General features: G+C 49.0%; 1 protein-coding gene across 2 annotated transcripts; it reads left to right on the forward strand.

The window, feature by feature from the left end:
* Positions 1–3,252: 3,252 nt before the first annotated feature.
* Positions 3,253–14,193, forward strand: LOC308479993 (uncharacterized protein). Of its 2 annotated transcripts, none has more exons than XM_081011165.1 (2): positions 3,253–3,332; positions 11,700–14,193. In XM_081011165.1, exons 1-2 carry the CDS (start codon positions 3,257–3,259, stop codon positions 13,817–13,819), a joined length of 2,196 nt encoding a protein of 731 aa, XP_080867291.1. In that variant the 5' UTR covers positions 3,253–3,256; the 3' UTR covers positions 13,820–14,193. The 2 variants fall into 2 exon arrangements, with proteins under 2 accessions (XP_080867291.1, XP_080867292.1); XM_081011166.1 differs by lacking the exon at positions 3,253–3,332 and adding an exon at positions 9,581–9,799.
* Positions 14,194–14,912: the final 719 nt, after the last annotated feature.

The following is a 14,912-nucleotide window of genomic DNA, read 5'->3' on the forward strand; positions in this document are numbered from 1 at the left end:
TTCATTGCCATGAAAATGGCAATGAACACTTTGTTGAAGGGAAACTCCCTACCGGAGTAGAAATCATATATCAAACAGATGGAAAGCTCTTCAATATGAGCAGGCTGAAAGCAAAGAGTAAGGTTACTGTAACTTCTGTCATAGAGCTTCAGTATGCTGATGACAACGTAGTGTGCATTGAGGATGACCTCCAAACCATGCTCAGAGGATGACCTCCAAACCATCCTAAATATCTTCGCAGAAGCTTACGAAAAGCTTGGCCTATCACTCAAGATCCAAAAAACCAAAGTGCTGCACCAACAAGTACAAAATATCCCCTCTGCAGCACCACAAATCCAACTCAATGGTGTAACCTTGGAAAATGTCGATCGCTTCTCCTACCTGCGCAGTTGTCTTTCCACAAGGGCCAACATTGATGCCGAAATCCAGCATCGCCTGAGCTCTGCGAGTGAGGCTTTCTCCCAACTGAAGTGCAGAGTATTTGAGGACCAGGACATTTGCAGGGAAACCTGCAAACAAAATGCTTGTTTACACAGCTATTGTACTACCAGCCTCACCATATGCTTGTGAAACATGGACCACTTATAAATACCATCTCCAACTCATCGAAAGATTCCATCAACATGTATCTGAAAATTTTTACACATCACTTGGGAAGACAGGCGAACTAATACCAGTGTACTGGAAGAAGAAAAGATCACCAGTGTTGATGCAATGATTCTTCATTGTGCGGATGCCTGATGATCGTCTTCCAAAGCAACTACTCTATCCTGAACTTAAAAATGGAAAGCGTAATGCTGGTGGTCAACAAAATAGGTTTAAAGACTGTCTCAAGGCAATTTTTTAAAAATGTAGTATAAACACCAACAATTGGGAAACACTGGCCTGCGAGCGCTTCAGTTGGAGAACAGCTTTTACCAAAGGTGTCCTGGGCTTTGAAGACACTCAAACTCAGGACGCAAGGGAGAAACGCAAGGAGGGCACACTTGGCAAACCATCACAATGATCAACTCCCACCCAGAAACCTACGTCCCCACTGTGGAAGGACATGTGGATCCAGAATTGGCCTCCACAGTCACTTACGGACTCATTGTTAAAACGGTGTTTATGGAAGACAATCTTACTCGGCTACAAGGGATCGCCAAAGAAGAAGAAGACCATGGATCACGTATGATATTTTATCATGTTTTTAATATTCTGTTGGGAGCCGCCCAGAGTGTCTGGGGAAACCCAGCTAGATGGGCAGGGTATAAATAATAAACAAATTGTTGTTGTTGTTGTTGTTATGGCATGGCCAGGCCAGCAAAAATGCACGCAAACATGTCTACTGTGCAGCTGGAGCAGGAAGTACCACAGCTTTCTTGAGGAAAAGGGGGATTAGACTGTAATAGATCAAGTCAGTTATTAAAGGATTATAGAATTGTGCAGATGGTTCAGGCCTTGTAGGCCACCTAGGGCAGGCTCTGGCTCAACGGAGGATATTTACTTACACAATGTATACACCACCCTTCAAAGTAATTACACGGCAGTTTTCATCACAATAGCTGAAAAGAGCAACTCAACCTGACTCCTTCATCTGCCCCAGATGCAACAATACACGTTAGTCTCTACAGCCCCAAAGGCCCAGTTCTCCATTGTCCTCCAAGACAGATGGATGCCAAAGACAACATCTAAAAACACAACAGAAATAAATCAAACAGGGTATAATCCTAATAAACGGGATCCAAGTTTGCTAAATTGGAGAGAAGTACAACTAGGACCAAACTGTGGGAGGCAGTGGAAGACAGGAGTGCCTGGCGTGCTCTGGTCCAGGAGATCCGAAAAAGACCAAGACCCCAGGTAGATGGTCCTCAAATGTCTCCCTCCAGGAAGGGTGGGAGGGACGAGAGACAGCCCACCCCCAGGAAATGAGTTGACCTGCTCTTGCTATTAAGACGTCTCTCTGAAGATGCTCAGGTGTACTACCTGAAAGGTAACAATGCAGAAATGCAACCTGGCTTCTAGCACTGCACTGACCAGTCCTGCAACATTATCAAGAAACGTATAATTCTGGAGATAGATGAGTTTGCACTCCAAGCGTGGGTGACTCAGCATGCATCACAAGAAGATATCCGCAGCACATGTTACCAGCCAGTGCACCTCGGTGGTGCAGGATGCGGCTGAATCCAGGAATGCAGGAATGCAGAACAAGGGCATGAGACTCTTAACCTCAGGGCTTGACGGTTCAAGCTCCAGGCTGGGGAAAAGATTCCTAAATTTCAGGGGTTTGGACTCGCTGATCCTGGTGGACTTTCCCCCAGGAGGCAGGAATGACCACCAACTCTGTTCTGTCTTCTCAGTTGGGGTCAGCAAGGCTTCTGGATCCCAGTTGCTGGAAACCACGGAAGGGGAAAGTTGCTCCTGGGCTCGGATTCTGCTTGTTGGTTTCCCTTTGGGGCTTTTGTCTGACCACTGTGAGAACAGGATCCTGGGCTAGATGGGCCCTTGGCCTGATCTGACGCTCTTGTGTTCTGGGATTGGTGACTCAAGGGAGATAACTGAAACAAAATGAAAAATTTCCTTCCAGTAGCACCTTAGAGACCAACTAAGTTTGTTATTGGTATGAGCTTTCGTGTGCATGCACGCTTCTTCAGATATGAAAGCTCATACCAATAACAAACTTAGTTGGTCTCTAAGGTGCTACTGGAAGGAAAATTTTTATTTTGTTTTGACTACAGCGGACCAACATGGCTACCTACCTGTAAACAGATAACTGAAGGCAGCCTCCATGTTTGCTGCCAAGGGGAAAGCAGGCAGAAACCCTCTTTTTCATGGAATCATAGCATTGCCGAGATGGAAGGGGCTCCAAAGGATTCCCCTACAAATCAGGAATCCCACCGGTGGCCTGGAAGCAGAAGGAGCCTGATTTCTGGAGGCCCCAGAGCAGAAGAGAGCTGCCTTCCTCCAGAATTTGGCAGGATCAGCTGTTGATATTCAGGCGGATCCGTGGGACGCAGCTATGATGCCCTGGGGCGCTGGCTGATTTCTGCTCTTCCCGTTGGCACCTTGCCCTTCTCGTGCTCCCGCTGGCTGCGTAGGTGGCGCAGGCAGTCCCAAGCAGCTTATTAGAGAATGGAATTGGTCTGTCTAACGGGAGGCCCCTGCAAGTCACCTTGCAAACTGGTTACGTCACTCGCCAAACTGCTCCGCCCAAGCAATTGCTTATATACCGGTATGGCTAAATCCCCGGCACTTAGAGCTGTCTCTCAGCACCACCATGAAGCCAGGTGGCCTCTTGCTCCTTCTGGGGTCCTCGGTCCTCTGGACTGCCCTGCTGGCTGCACCGCACACAGGTGAGTAGAGGCAGCTGCTGTCCTGGCGGGTGCTGGGATGCAAAGCCAAGGCGCCTGCCAGGTGAGGGGAGGAGCGGTTTTATTTTCCTGGGGAAAATCAAGGAATGGTTTTGCAATGACGAAAAGGACTAGACGTGCAATTCTGGTCCTTGCATGGAAAAGGCTGACTTGCCACTACTCCCCCCGCTCTTTGAGATGGAGCCAGGTGCCTTTACTTTGGCAGGCACAAATCCAACAGGGAATGCTCTCCTAGCATGCAGAGGGGGGGACAGCTTCACCTGCAGAACTCCTGCATGCCATCTACGTAGCTGCTCTTTTCCTGAAAAAGGGGGGCAGTGGTGAGGGAGCAATGGAGACATTCATTTTTCACATTTCTCTTTTTCACAAGCTGAAATGCGGCCGTCCCTCAAAACACAACCAAATCTTCTGCCAAGGAATGTGTGCCTGTATTGGTGAAAAAAGAGGGAAGTTGCTTGTGGAGATTGGGACCCGAGGCATACCTGGGGGGCTGGCAAAACCGGCCCCTGTTGGGGGCACTGGCCTGAGGGACCCCAACAATAATCACCCCAGAAATCTGTCTTCACTTATCTGTGTAAGGCTGTGAGTTCAGATGAGAGCTGGGAGCTGAGCAGTATGAGAAAAGGCAAGGCAGGAGAAAGGTAGACTGCCCTGAGACTTGTGGGTATAAGGTGGTATACACAGTATAATAATAATAATAATAATAATAATAATAATAATAATAATAGACGGCTGGAGACTATGGAGTGTGTGCTGTGTATGGCGAGATCTAATGTGGGAGAAGTTTTCCATCCTCTTGCACGACAGCAAAAACGTGTGCAATTCTCTTGCCCTTTTTCCTCGCCTCGCCCTCACTCCAGACACGTCAAGTGCTTGGGATGCGTAAAAGGTAGTAATTTCTAATGCAGCTATTGTTGTAAAGTGGTTCCCCCCCCCCCGGGGGGAAGGATGCTGATACGGCTCCTTGCCCAGAGCACAGGGGGCCCTTGATACGCCTCTCGTTAGGACTCTGCACAATTGCACACAAAAGGTTTACATTGGGAGAAAAGCATTTTTAAAAAGGGGGACAATTTTTTTAATGCAGATCTTTATGCGACTGACGTTCACTCGGAGTAGACCCATTTAAATTAGCATCCACGACTCACTTAGGTTCATTTCAATGGGTCTACTCTGAATAAAAGTTAGTTGAACACAAGCTTGAAACACAAAATTTGCAAATTGACGCAGGGGTGTGTGTTGAGCCCGCTTTTATATACACTCTATGCAGCTGACTGTGCCCCCAATTACCCCAGTAATAAGATCATTAAGTTCGCAGATGATACAACGGTGGTTGGTTTAATCACGGCTGGAGAGGGGGAGGCAGCCTATAGGAAGGAAGTTGAGCAGTTGGGGGAGTGGTGCAGGAAAAACAACTTACTCCTTAACTTAAAGAAAACAAAAGAGATCATTGTGGACTTTAGGAAATGTAAATTGAATATTCAGGCACTTATTATTGAGGGGAAGTGCGTGGAACAGGTCTCGGTGTTTCGATTTCTGGGAATGGAGTTGAGAGACGACCTGGGGGGGAAACAGCAAAGACCTGATGAAGAGCACAGCAGAGGTTATATTTTCTGAGAATCCTCCGGAAAAACAATCTCTCAAAGGACCTGTTGATGGCATTTTACGATTGTACTGTTGAGAGTGTATTAACTTATGGTCTGTGCGTGTGGTTTGGGAGCTGCACGGTCAGGGGAAAAACAATGCTGTCCAGGGTTGTAAAGACTGCAGAGAGAATAACTGGGTGCACTCTTCCCACCTTGGATCAAATCAATGCTTCCAGGTGCCATAAGAAAGCGGCAGAGATAGCGCAGGATAGTGCGCACCCCGGAAATGATCTCTTTCAGCTTCTGCCTTCTGGAAGAAGGTCCAGGGTTATCAAGACTAGGACTAGCCGTCTGAGAAACAGCTTCTATCCAAATGCGATTTTGGCTTTAAACGTAGTATAAGGAGTCTCTATAGTATATTGTATTTAGAAATGGGGTATCAGAGTTTTTAGGGGGTTAACCAGGCTGGGATAGCAGGCTTGTTGGTTTCTGAATGTCTGATGTAGATTTTTTCAGTTTCGTTGTTCTGTATGAGACAATGACAATAAAGATTATCGTATCGTAAGAAGTGGGTGGGTGGGACAAAATCGAGATCGGAAAGATGGGACCTGAGGACGGAAGTACCTTCAGGAACAGAACTTTAGCACAGGATCCAACCACCGCCAGGCAGAGGCTTGGCTCAGTATATTACTAGGATGAGCATCACCCTAGAGATCAAAACTGGGCTGCTGTTTCAAAGCAGGATTTCGTCTCACAGCACATAACTCAGCTATGGAGTTGACTCCCAGATGGTGCTGTTACGACCACAAATTTGGAGCACTTTCAAAGAGAATTCAGCCTATTCATGGGACAGGGAGGCCTTGCAAAGAGGAGAAGGGGGAAGCCTCCTTAGGGTGCTAGCAGCACCCCACGCCTGACTGATGTGTAACCTGTAAGTGGGTCTGACTATTCTCAGTTCTCTTATTCTAGAAAAAATCAAGTGCTGGAACTCACAATGGACGCCTCCCCTGTTCTCTTATAATGGTAATGGTGCCCACCTGAGAGGTACTGGAACTGAGTTCCGGCTGAAAAAAAAGCCTGGCTATTCCACCTGGCAGACGGGGGTAGCGCTGTGGGTTAAACCACTGAGTTAAACCCACAGGCTCCCTCGGCCAATAAAGCGAGATGAGCGCCGCAACCCCAGAGTCGGCCACGACTGGACCTAATGATCAGGGGTCCCTTTACCTTTACTTATTCTACCCGGCAGGCAGGGCTGGCTCAAGACCTTTTGTCCTGCAAACCCCCCCCCCGAGGCTGTTTTGCACCATCTGAGCGCAGGGTCCCTTTGCCAAGTGGCAGCTCTTGGCTTTTGCCTAGAATAGCACAGGTTTTGGGTTGCACCGAACAGCTTGTACAGGCCCTGGGGGAGCCTGAGGAGCTCCTTGTCTGTGGTTCTCCTTGCAGGCAGTGCCTGCTCCAGGAGGTGGACTAGATGATGATGATGATGATAATAATAATAATAATAATAATAATAATAATAATAATAATAATAATAATAATTTATTTATACCCTGCCCATCTGGCTGGGTTTCCCCAGCCACTCTGGGTGGCTTCCAACAAAATATTAAAATACAGTAATGCATCAAACATTAAAAGCTTCCCTGAACAGGGCTGCCTTTAGACGTCTTCTAAAAGTCTGGTAGTTGTTTATCTCTTTGACATCTGATGGGAGGGTGTTCCACAGGGTGGGTGCCACCACCGAGAAGGCCCTCTGCCTAGTTCCTTGTAACCTCACTTCTCGCAGGGAGGGAACCGCCGGAAGGCCCTTGGAGATGGACCCCGGTGTCCAGGCTGAACGATGAGGGTGGAGTCCCCCTCAACTCTCCAGTTCTCGGATTCCATGGCCCTGCTGGGCACTTGTGTGCCAGTCATTGCAGGATGGCATGCTGCCAGCAGGCCTTCTGTTGCCAAGGGCGGCTCAGGTGCCGCCTCCTCTTCCTCCCAGGCTTGATTCAACTCTGATGGCTATCAGGTTCAGGTGCTAGTTGCTCAATTAATTAGCATAATTGCAAATTGGAAATGACACGGAGTCTTGTTCACAGGCACTTCCTCTGCTCCACACAGCAGCCCACGTGAGCCTGGGAGAGGAGGTCAGGAAGTTGGGATGGGTGAGGGCAGGAAGCATTTTTTGTGAACAGGACCATATGTTTATATCCTGCCTTTTCTGGATAGGGACCCCAGGCGGGAGGAAAACAATAATTAAAAAAACCGTTAAACAATGATAGAGTTAAAACTGTGTGTACACACACACACACACACACACACACACACACACACACACTTTAAAACATGCACATAATTACAATGAAACAGCCTGACACCAGCCATTTTCCAAAAAGCAGTCAGTTCTCAAAAGTCTGTTGGAATGAGAGGGTCTTTTTCACCTGCCGGTGGAAGGATGCTGAGGAGAGAGGCAGCCTGGCTTCTCCAGGGAGGGGGTCCCCAAATCTGGGAGCAGTCGGTTGCACTGTGGGTTAAACCACTGAGCCTAGGACTTGCTGATCAGAAGGTTGGCGGTTTGAATCCCCACGACGGGGTGAGCTCCTGTTGCTCGGTCCCTGCTCCTGCCAACCTAGCAATTCGAAAGCACATCAAAAGTACAAGTAGATAAATAGGTACCGCTCCGGCGGGAAGGTAAACGGCGTTTACGTGCGCTGCTCTGGTTCGCCAGAAGCGGCTTAGTCATGCTGGCCACATGACCCGGAAGCTGTACGCCGGCTCCCTCGGCCAATAAAGCGAGATGAGCGCCGCAACCCCAGAGTCGGCCACGACTGGACCTAATGGTCAGGGGTCTCTTTACCTTTACCTTTACTACTGAGAAGGTTGCCTCCTGCACCCACACCAAGGGGGCCTGGGAGGGTGGTGGGACTGAGAGAAGGGCCCCTCCTGAAGATCTTAGATCCCAGGCAGGTTCACAGGGGAGAGTAAGGTCTTTCAGATGGCTTGGACTTAAGCCAGGCAGGGCTTTGTGTGCATTTAGGTTCACACATGTGGCAATTAAAAAAATAAAAGTGCAGAATTAATGATGATGATGATGATACTACTACTACTACTATCCCGTGGAGTACAGGGTCAGGTTGAAGGTGATGGTTTTGACCTTTAAAGCCCTATGCAGCCCTGGACCCACGTACCTACGGGACCGCCTCTCCAGGTATGCCCCATGGAGGACCTTAAGGTCCACAAATAACAAACATTAGGAGGTCCCAAGCCGCAAGATGGTTAGATTGGTCTCAACTAGGGCCAGGGCCTTTTCAGCACTGGCCCCGACGTGGTGGAACGTTCTGTCACAAGAGACCAGGGCCCTGTGGGACTTGACATCTTTCCGCAGGGACTGCAAGACAGAGCTGTTCCGCCTGGCCTTTGGTTTGGACTCAGTCTGACCCTTATGTTTCCCTCCCCTTATGGTCTTGATCTATGGGCTACTTTTAAAATGAGGCTGCATTTCAAATTGCATTTTAACCTGTATTTTAAATTGCCCCCCCCAGTATGTTTTTTACTGTAATTTTACTGATGTTAGCCACCCTGGCCCAGACTCTGGCCAGGGAGGGCGGGGTATAAATAAAATTTATTACTACTACTACTACTACTACTTTATATGCCACTCATCTGACTGGGTTTCTCCAGCCACTCTGGGCAGCTTCCAACAAATTATAAAACCATAATAAAACATCGAACATTAAAAACTTCCTTCTAGAGAAGGGCCTGGGTTCTGGGGGAAATGACTTTGGAAATCCCTCCACCATAGAACCCAAAGGGCTTTGACTATATGCAATTTTGGCTTTAGGAATGATTCCCAGAATGTCACCCCTGCCTAAATTGCAGGAGTTTGGTACAAGGAAGGAAATTCAGACTCCCTCGGAATCTCCTTCCTGGGAGATTTTTAAGTTGAGGTTGGGTGGCCACCTGGCAGGGATGCTTTTGCTGAGTTCCCCATATTTCAGGGGGCTGGACTAGATGACCCTTGGGCTCCCTTCCAGCGCTACAACTCTGTGTTCTACCTATATCCCACCTGAGCATTAACACCCCAACAGATCTTGCTTCTCCCTGGATCCCAGCCTTGGATCCCAGCCAGAATCAAACTTGAGTTAGATGCCAACCACAGCAACTGGGTCCCAGATTCTCATCCCACTGCCTCACCCACAACTCACGCCTGTTCTTCTTTGTCTACCTGCCAGGTGAGGAAGAGGGATGCCCCACACCTTTGCCCTCTGGCACAAAGCGAACGCTGATCCTTAAATGGAAAGCTTCGCCTATTATCTTAACAACCGCCCAGTTTAGCGACGGAGTCTTCCATCAGCTGATACCCTTAGTGGGTACAGGGCCACCCAGAATCGGAAGGGACTCAGGCATCCTCCAGACTCACCTGCCAAACTCACACCGATATGAAGGAAAGAGACTGGGGGGAGAACCCTGGCTCACACCAGGGGCCTCCTGGAACAGAATACGTAGGCAGAGGCATGTTGCAACCAGGACGGGCTAATTTTTTGCCGTCTCATAATGTTAAGCAACCCACGACCTTTTCGGCTAACTGGGTCATTGTGACACGACAAACCCATCATTACTTCCAGTTCTTGGAACGCCTGGGATAATTGCCCCAGCTGCTTGGTCTCCAGAAGCGGATTCTCACTCTGCCTGTTGAAACTCCCTTTCTGGACTTGGCAGCCCCGTAAAATCAGAAAGAGCTCTGGCCGGCAGCCTCTGCAATTTGGTGGCTTCTGTGGTTGGGCTGCCTGGCACTGCCTGGACAGGAAGATGGAGCACCTGAGCTGCTATGGATCATGCCTGGTTATTCTCCCACTCCCCCAGTTTATTTCCATGAATTAATAGGTGGCTCATTCTTCCTCTCCCCTCTTTTGAATTTTTATTATAAATGCATAGATGTAAGACTGACATTGGGGACGCGGGTGGCGCTGTGGGTTAAACCACTGAGCCTAGAACTTGCCGATCAGAAGGTCGGCGGTTTGAATCCCCACGACGGGGTGAGCTCCCGTTGCTCGGTCCCCGCTCCTGCCAACAAAAGCATGTCATAGTGCAAGTAGATAAATAGGTACCACTCCGGCGGGAAGGTAAACGGCGTTTCCGTGCGCTGCTCTGGTTCGCCAGAAGCCCCTTAGTCATGCTGGCCACATGACCTGGAAGCTGTATGCCGGCGCCCTCAGCCAGTAAAGCGAGATGAGCGCCGCAACCCCAGAGTCGGCCATGACTGGGCCTAATGGTCAGGGGTCCTTTTACCTTTAAGACTGCCATTAACAATTCCCTGGTGTTGCTAAATTTCCATATCAGCCAAAGGACCAACATTTCAGCAAACACCCGTTGACTTGTTGGGTACAATCAAGCTCCAGGCAATTGTTATGCTGCTGCTTCTTCTTCTTTGGCAATCCCTCGTAGCCGAGTCAGATTGTCTTCCATAAATACGGTTTTAATGAGTCTGTAAGCGACTGTGGAGGCCAATTCTGGATCCACACGTCCTTCCACAGTGGAGACATAGGTTTCCGGGTGGGAATTGATCAAGGTGTGGATTGCCCAAGTGTGCCTTCCTCTTAGCACGTTTCCAAATGAAAAAATTGTTATGAACATTTCCCCTTGTTGAGGGACTTGTTTGTTGCATTGCTGTATCTGGCCTTTTCCACCCAGGAGCTCGGATGTGGCGCACGTGGTTTTCTCCCCCTCCTCATGGAATCTCCACCACAACCCTGAGAGGGAGATTTGGCCAAGAGGAGGCAGTACCTGGCCCAAGGTCACACCTGATGGACTTCTGGCTGGTCTCCCCCCCACCAGCGTCCCATTCCGACTCTCTCTGCACTCTGCCACCACTGGCTGGCAATGGGATGTTGCTGCATTGGACCGGGGGGGGGGGGGAGACGCAGCTCTTGGGCCCTTGGCAGCCACTGAGGCAAAACCCACACCCAATGCCCACACAATGGGAGGTTTCCAATTCTAGCAGCATTTTATACATTATGGATTATTATTCAGCAGGCCTTTTTCTAACTGAATAATTTGATTTACAAAATCATTCTTTCTCCCCAACTTAAATAATTCATTAAGTTGGTGATGCTGTAACCAAATCATCGTCTTTTTCTGTTACTTCTTCCTACTTCCTTAATCTAATCTCACCACCAACCTCTGTTTAGTATTATTATTATTCCATTCTTTATAATCACACTTTCATCCAGGGGCGTCAAATAACTTACAGAAAAATCATTCAGTCGAAAATCTAACCAACCTCTGTTAACAGATCTCTCTCTCTGTTTCCCATTCTTCTCTCATGTTTCTTTTTCTCACTGGTATGGCTTCGATATGTGAAAGCCATAATGGTGTTTTCCTTTCCGGCAAGTTTTTAGAGTTTCCCCACACTTGGTATAATTTTTTCCCTGATTTTTGAAACCTTTATATACTTCGCATTTTCCGTAACATAAGTAGATGTTTTTTTAGCTCTTTGTATTTTATCTGTCTTGTTTTAATTAGTGTAAGCTGCCTTGAGCCCTGCTCTGGGGAAAAAGTGGAATATCAATGAATAATAATAATAATAATAATAATAATAATAATAATCGCCACCTCAGAAGGTCATGGAGGTTTTTATGCAGAGCTTGGGTGGTCATCTGTCAGGGATTTGTTAGCTGCAATTCCTGTTTTGCAGAGGGGTTAGACTAGATGGCCCTTGGGGGTCCCTACAGTTCTCTGATTCTTCGATTCCATGACTGTCTGTGCCTTGTATCCTCCTTTCTAGGTCCAGAGACCTCTGCAGCAGCAGCAGCAGCATCTCTTTCCCGTGGTGGTGATGCAGCGATGCGGCGCCAGGGGGGAGCCCCTTCTCAGGGGAAAAAAGCCTCCGGTCATCAGCTTCTCTGTCTGCTGATCAAGGATGCAGAGGTGTCTCTCAGCAACTGCTTGCCCAAGAAGCGGCCAGAGAGCCAGGAGGGCACCTCTGTGGGCAAGGGAAAGGTATCCTCTCCAGAAGCACCCATCTCCAAGGAAGGCGGCACCCTTCTCCCAAAGGAGCCAGGACCTCCCATTCTCTGTAAGAAGAAGAGACCCCAGGCTGAGAACAGAACAGAAGCCGTCTTTCCTTCCACTGGAAAGACCCCAGTAGGACAGGAGGGGGTCTTTGGAGTCACCTCTGGTGAGAAACCAGCCTCCAGTGCCAAGCCAGCATCTAATATTCAGCATGGCAAACCCACATCTTCTGGCCAGCCGGTGGCGATAGGAAAGCCAGCTCCGGGTGGTAGGAACAAGACCCACTGCAGACCCCTCCCCAAGGAAAAGCCAGTAACGGACAAGAAGCCAGCTCCTCCTGTTGGGTCCATGGCCCATGTCAAGCCCACATCTGGAGAGCATCCTTCTGGGCAGGTGAACCACGCCAAGCCCACATCTGGAGAGCATCCTTCTGGGCAGGTGAACCACGCCAAGCCCACATCTGGAGAGCATCCTTCTGGGCAGGCGAACCACGCCAAGCCCACATCTGGAGAGCATCCTTCTGGGCATGTGGACCACGCTAAACCCACATCTGGAGAGCATCCATCTGGGCAGGTGGCCCATGTCAAGCCCACATCTGGAGAGCATCCATCTGGGCAGGTGGCCCATGTCAAGCCCACATCTGGAGAGCATCCTTCTGGGCATGTGGACCATGCCAAGCCCACATCTGGAGAGCATCCTTCTGGGCAGGTGGACCACGCCAAGCCCACATCTGGAGAGCATCCTTCTGGGCATGTGGACCATGCCAAGCCCACATCTGGAGAGCATCCTTCTGGGCATGTGGACCATGCTAAACCCACATCTGGAGAGCATCCTTCTGGGCATGTGGACCATGCTAAACCCACATCTGCAGAGCATCCTTCTGGGCATGTGGACCATGCTAAACCCACATCTGCAGAGCATCCTTCTGGGCATGTGGACCATGCTAAACCCACATCTGGAGAGCATCCTTCTGGGCATGTGGACCATGCCAAGCCCACATCTGGAGAGCATCCTTCTGGGCATGTGGACCATGCCAAGCCCACATCTGGAGAGCATCCTTCTGGGCATGTGGACCACGCCAAGCCCACATCTGGAGAGCATCCATCTGGGCAGGTGGCCCATGTCAAGCCCACATCTGGAGAGCATCCTTCTGGGCATGTGGACCACGCCAAGCCCACATCTGGAGAGCATCCTTCTGGGCATGTGGACCATGCTAAACCCACATCTGCAGAGCATCCTTCTGGGCATGTGGACCATGCTAAACCCACATCTGCAGAGCATCCTTCTGGGCATGTGGACCATGCTAAACCCACATCTGGAGAGCATCCTTCTGGGCATGTGGACCATGCCAAGCCCACATCTGGAGAGCATCCTTCTGGGCATGTGGACCATGCCAAGCCCACATCTGGAGAGCATCCTTCTGGGCATGTGGACCACGCCAAACCCACATCTGGTGACAAACCAGCATCCCATGAAAAGCCAGGGTCCAGTGTGAAACCTGCACCTGAGAGTAAGCCCAAGCCTGAGGACAAACCAGAGAAAGTTGATGACAAGGATGACAACGATGACGAAGATGACATTTTTGAAGATGAAGGGAATGAGGGCGGCAATTCCGATGCCAGCGATGTGGACAATGGCGGCGATGGAGATGCCTTTGACAAGGAACTGGATTATGGGTTAGACAGGCCTGCCGACAATGCGTACGCCTACCACGACTCGTGGAGCGACGAGGATGCTGAGGACCCAGACATTGGCTTGGAGGAGGAGGAGGCGAGTTGGCCTCATGAGTTTGGGTGGGGCTTCAATAATGGGAAGCCTGTCTTTGATGCCTGGGGAGACAAGCCCATGAAACAAATTGGAAAACAAAAACAAACAACTCCTCACAGGGCTTGATTTGTAACACAGAACACAACTCCTTCATAACGTGATCATGGGACATCCAGAAAGTTTAATGTTCCTGCATCAGGACAGGAATCCTTCCCAAAATATAATTATAAACGAGGCTCTTACAAACTCTCTGAGAGGTGTGAGATTGCTTTTGCCGGGTAATCTCATTTAGGTGAGGTCTAATTTGAGACAAGCAAACTCTCGTCTCCTCATCAACACAAAGAAGCCTTGCTCTTTTCTGATCTTTGTCAGAGTTGAAAATCTCTTTCCACAACAATATGTCATGGAGAACAGTTGAAGAATAGCCAATGGTCTTGGTCTCATTTTGAAAAGGTATCTATGCATATCCCACAAATAAAAAGAATAATTTTGATACTATACTACCCTGTGATGTTGAAATGCTTCTTTGATTGTCCTTGAATCTCTCTGCCACTCTTCCCATCCTCTCCTGCCACACCCTTTGAGAACCAGGCTCTAGGTCAAGTTGCCCCTTGTCTCCTTCCCACTAAACCTCTTCCTGTTCAAAGAGGGTCCTTAAAGGACCTGCCTGAGGGATGTGAGATCCATGACCAGAAAGAGCCTTTAAGAAAGCTCAGCTGCAGCTTTGTTTTCTGCCCAACAGCAGGGGATCTAGTTCCAGCACCAGGGATTCCAAGACAGGATCTTCTGGGAAGCTGAATTTGCTAGGAATAGCTCCCTTGTGGAGCCCCAAGGCTCAGCTGTCATTCTGTTTGGACCTTCTGCCTGGTTCCCCCCTCTTGTGACATTTGAGAGGAACTTGGAGAGAGTGCAGGCTGCATTTACTTGCCGAGCAAACCCCAAAGTGCTGGGGCACTGACTTGGGACCATAGAATCATAGTATTGTACAGTCGCAAGGAACCAATGCAGGAATCTCAACTGAAGCATCCATGACCGATGGCCATCCAACCTCTGCTTAGAAACTTCCACCCAGTAACAAGGGAGACAGTTCCACTGTCAAATGGCCCTTACTGTCAGAAAGTTTATAATAATAATAATAATAATAATAATAATAATAATAATAATAATAATTTATACCCCACCTATCTGGCTGGGTTTCCCCAGCCACACTGGGCGGCTT

Source organism: Podarcis pityusensis (assembly GCF_964106645.2).
Source record: "Podarcis pityusensis genome assembly, chromosome: 6".
In the NCBI taxonomy this organism is placed as follows: domain Eukaryota; kingdom Metazoa; phylum Chordata; class Lepidosauria; order Squamata; family Lacertidae; genus Podarcis; species Podarcis pityusensis.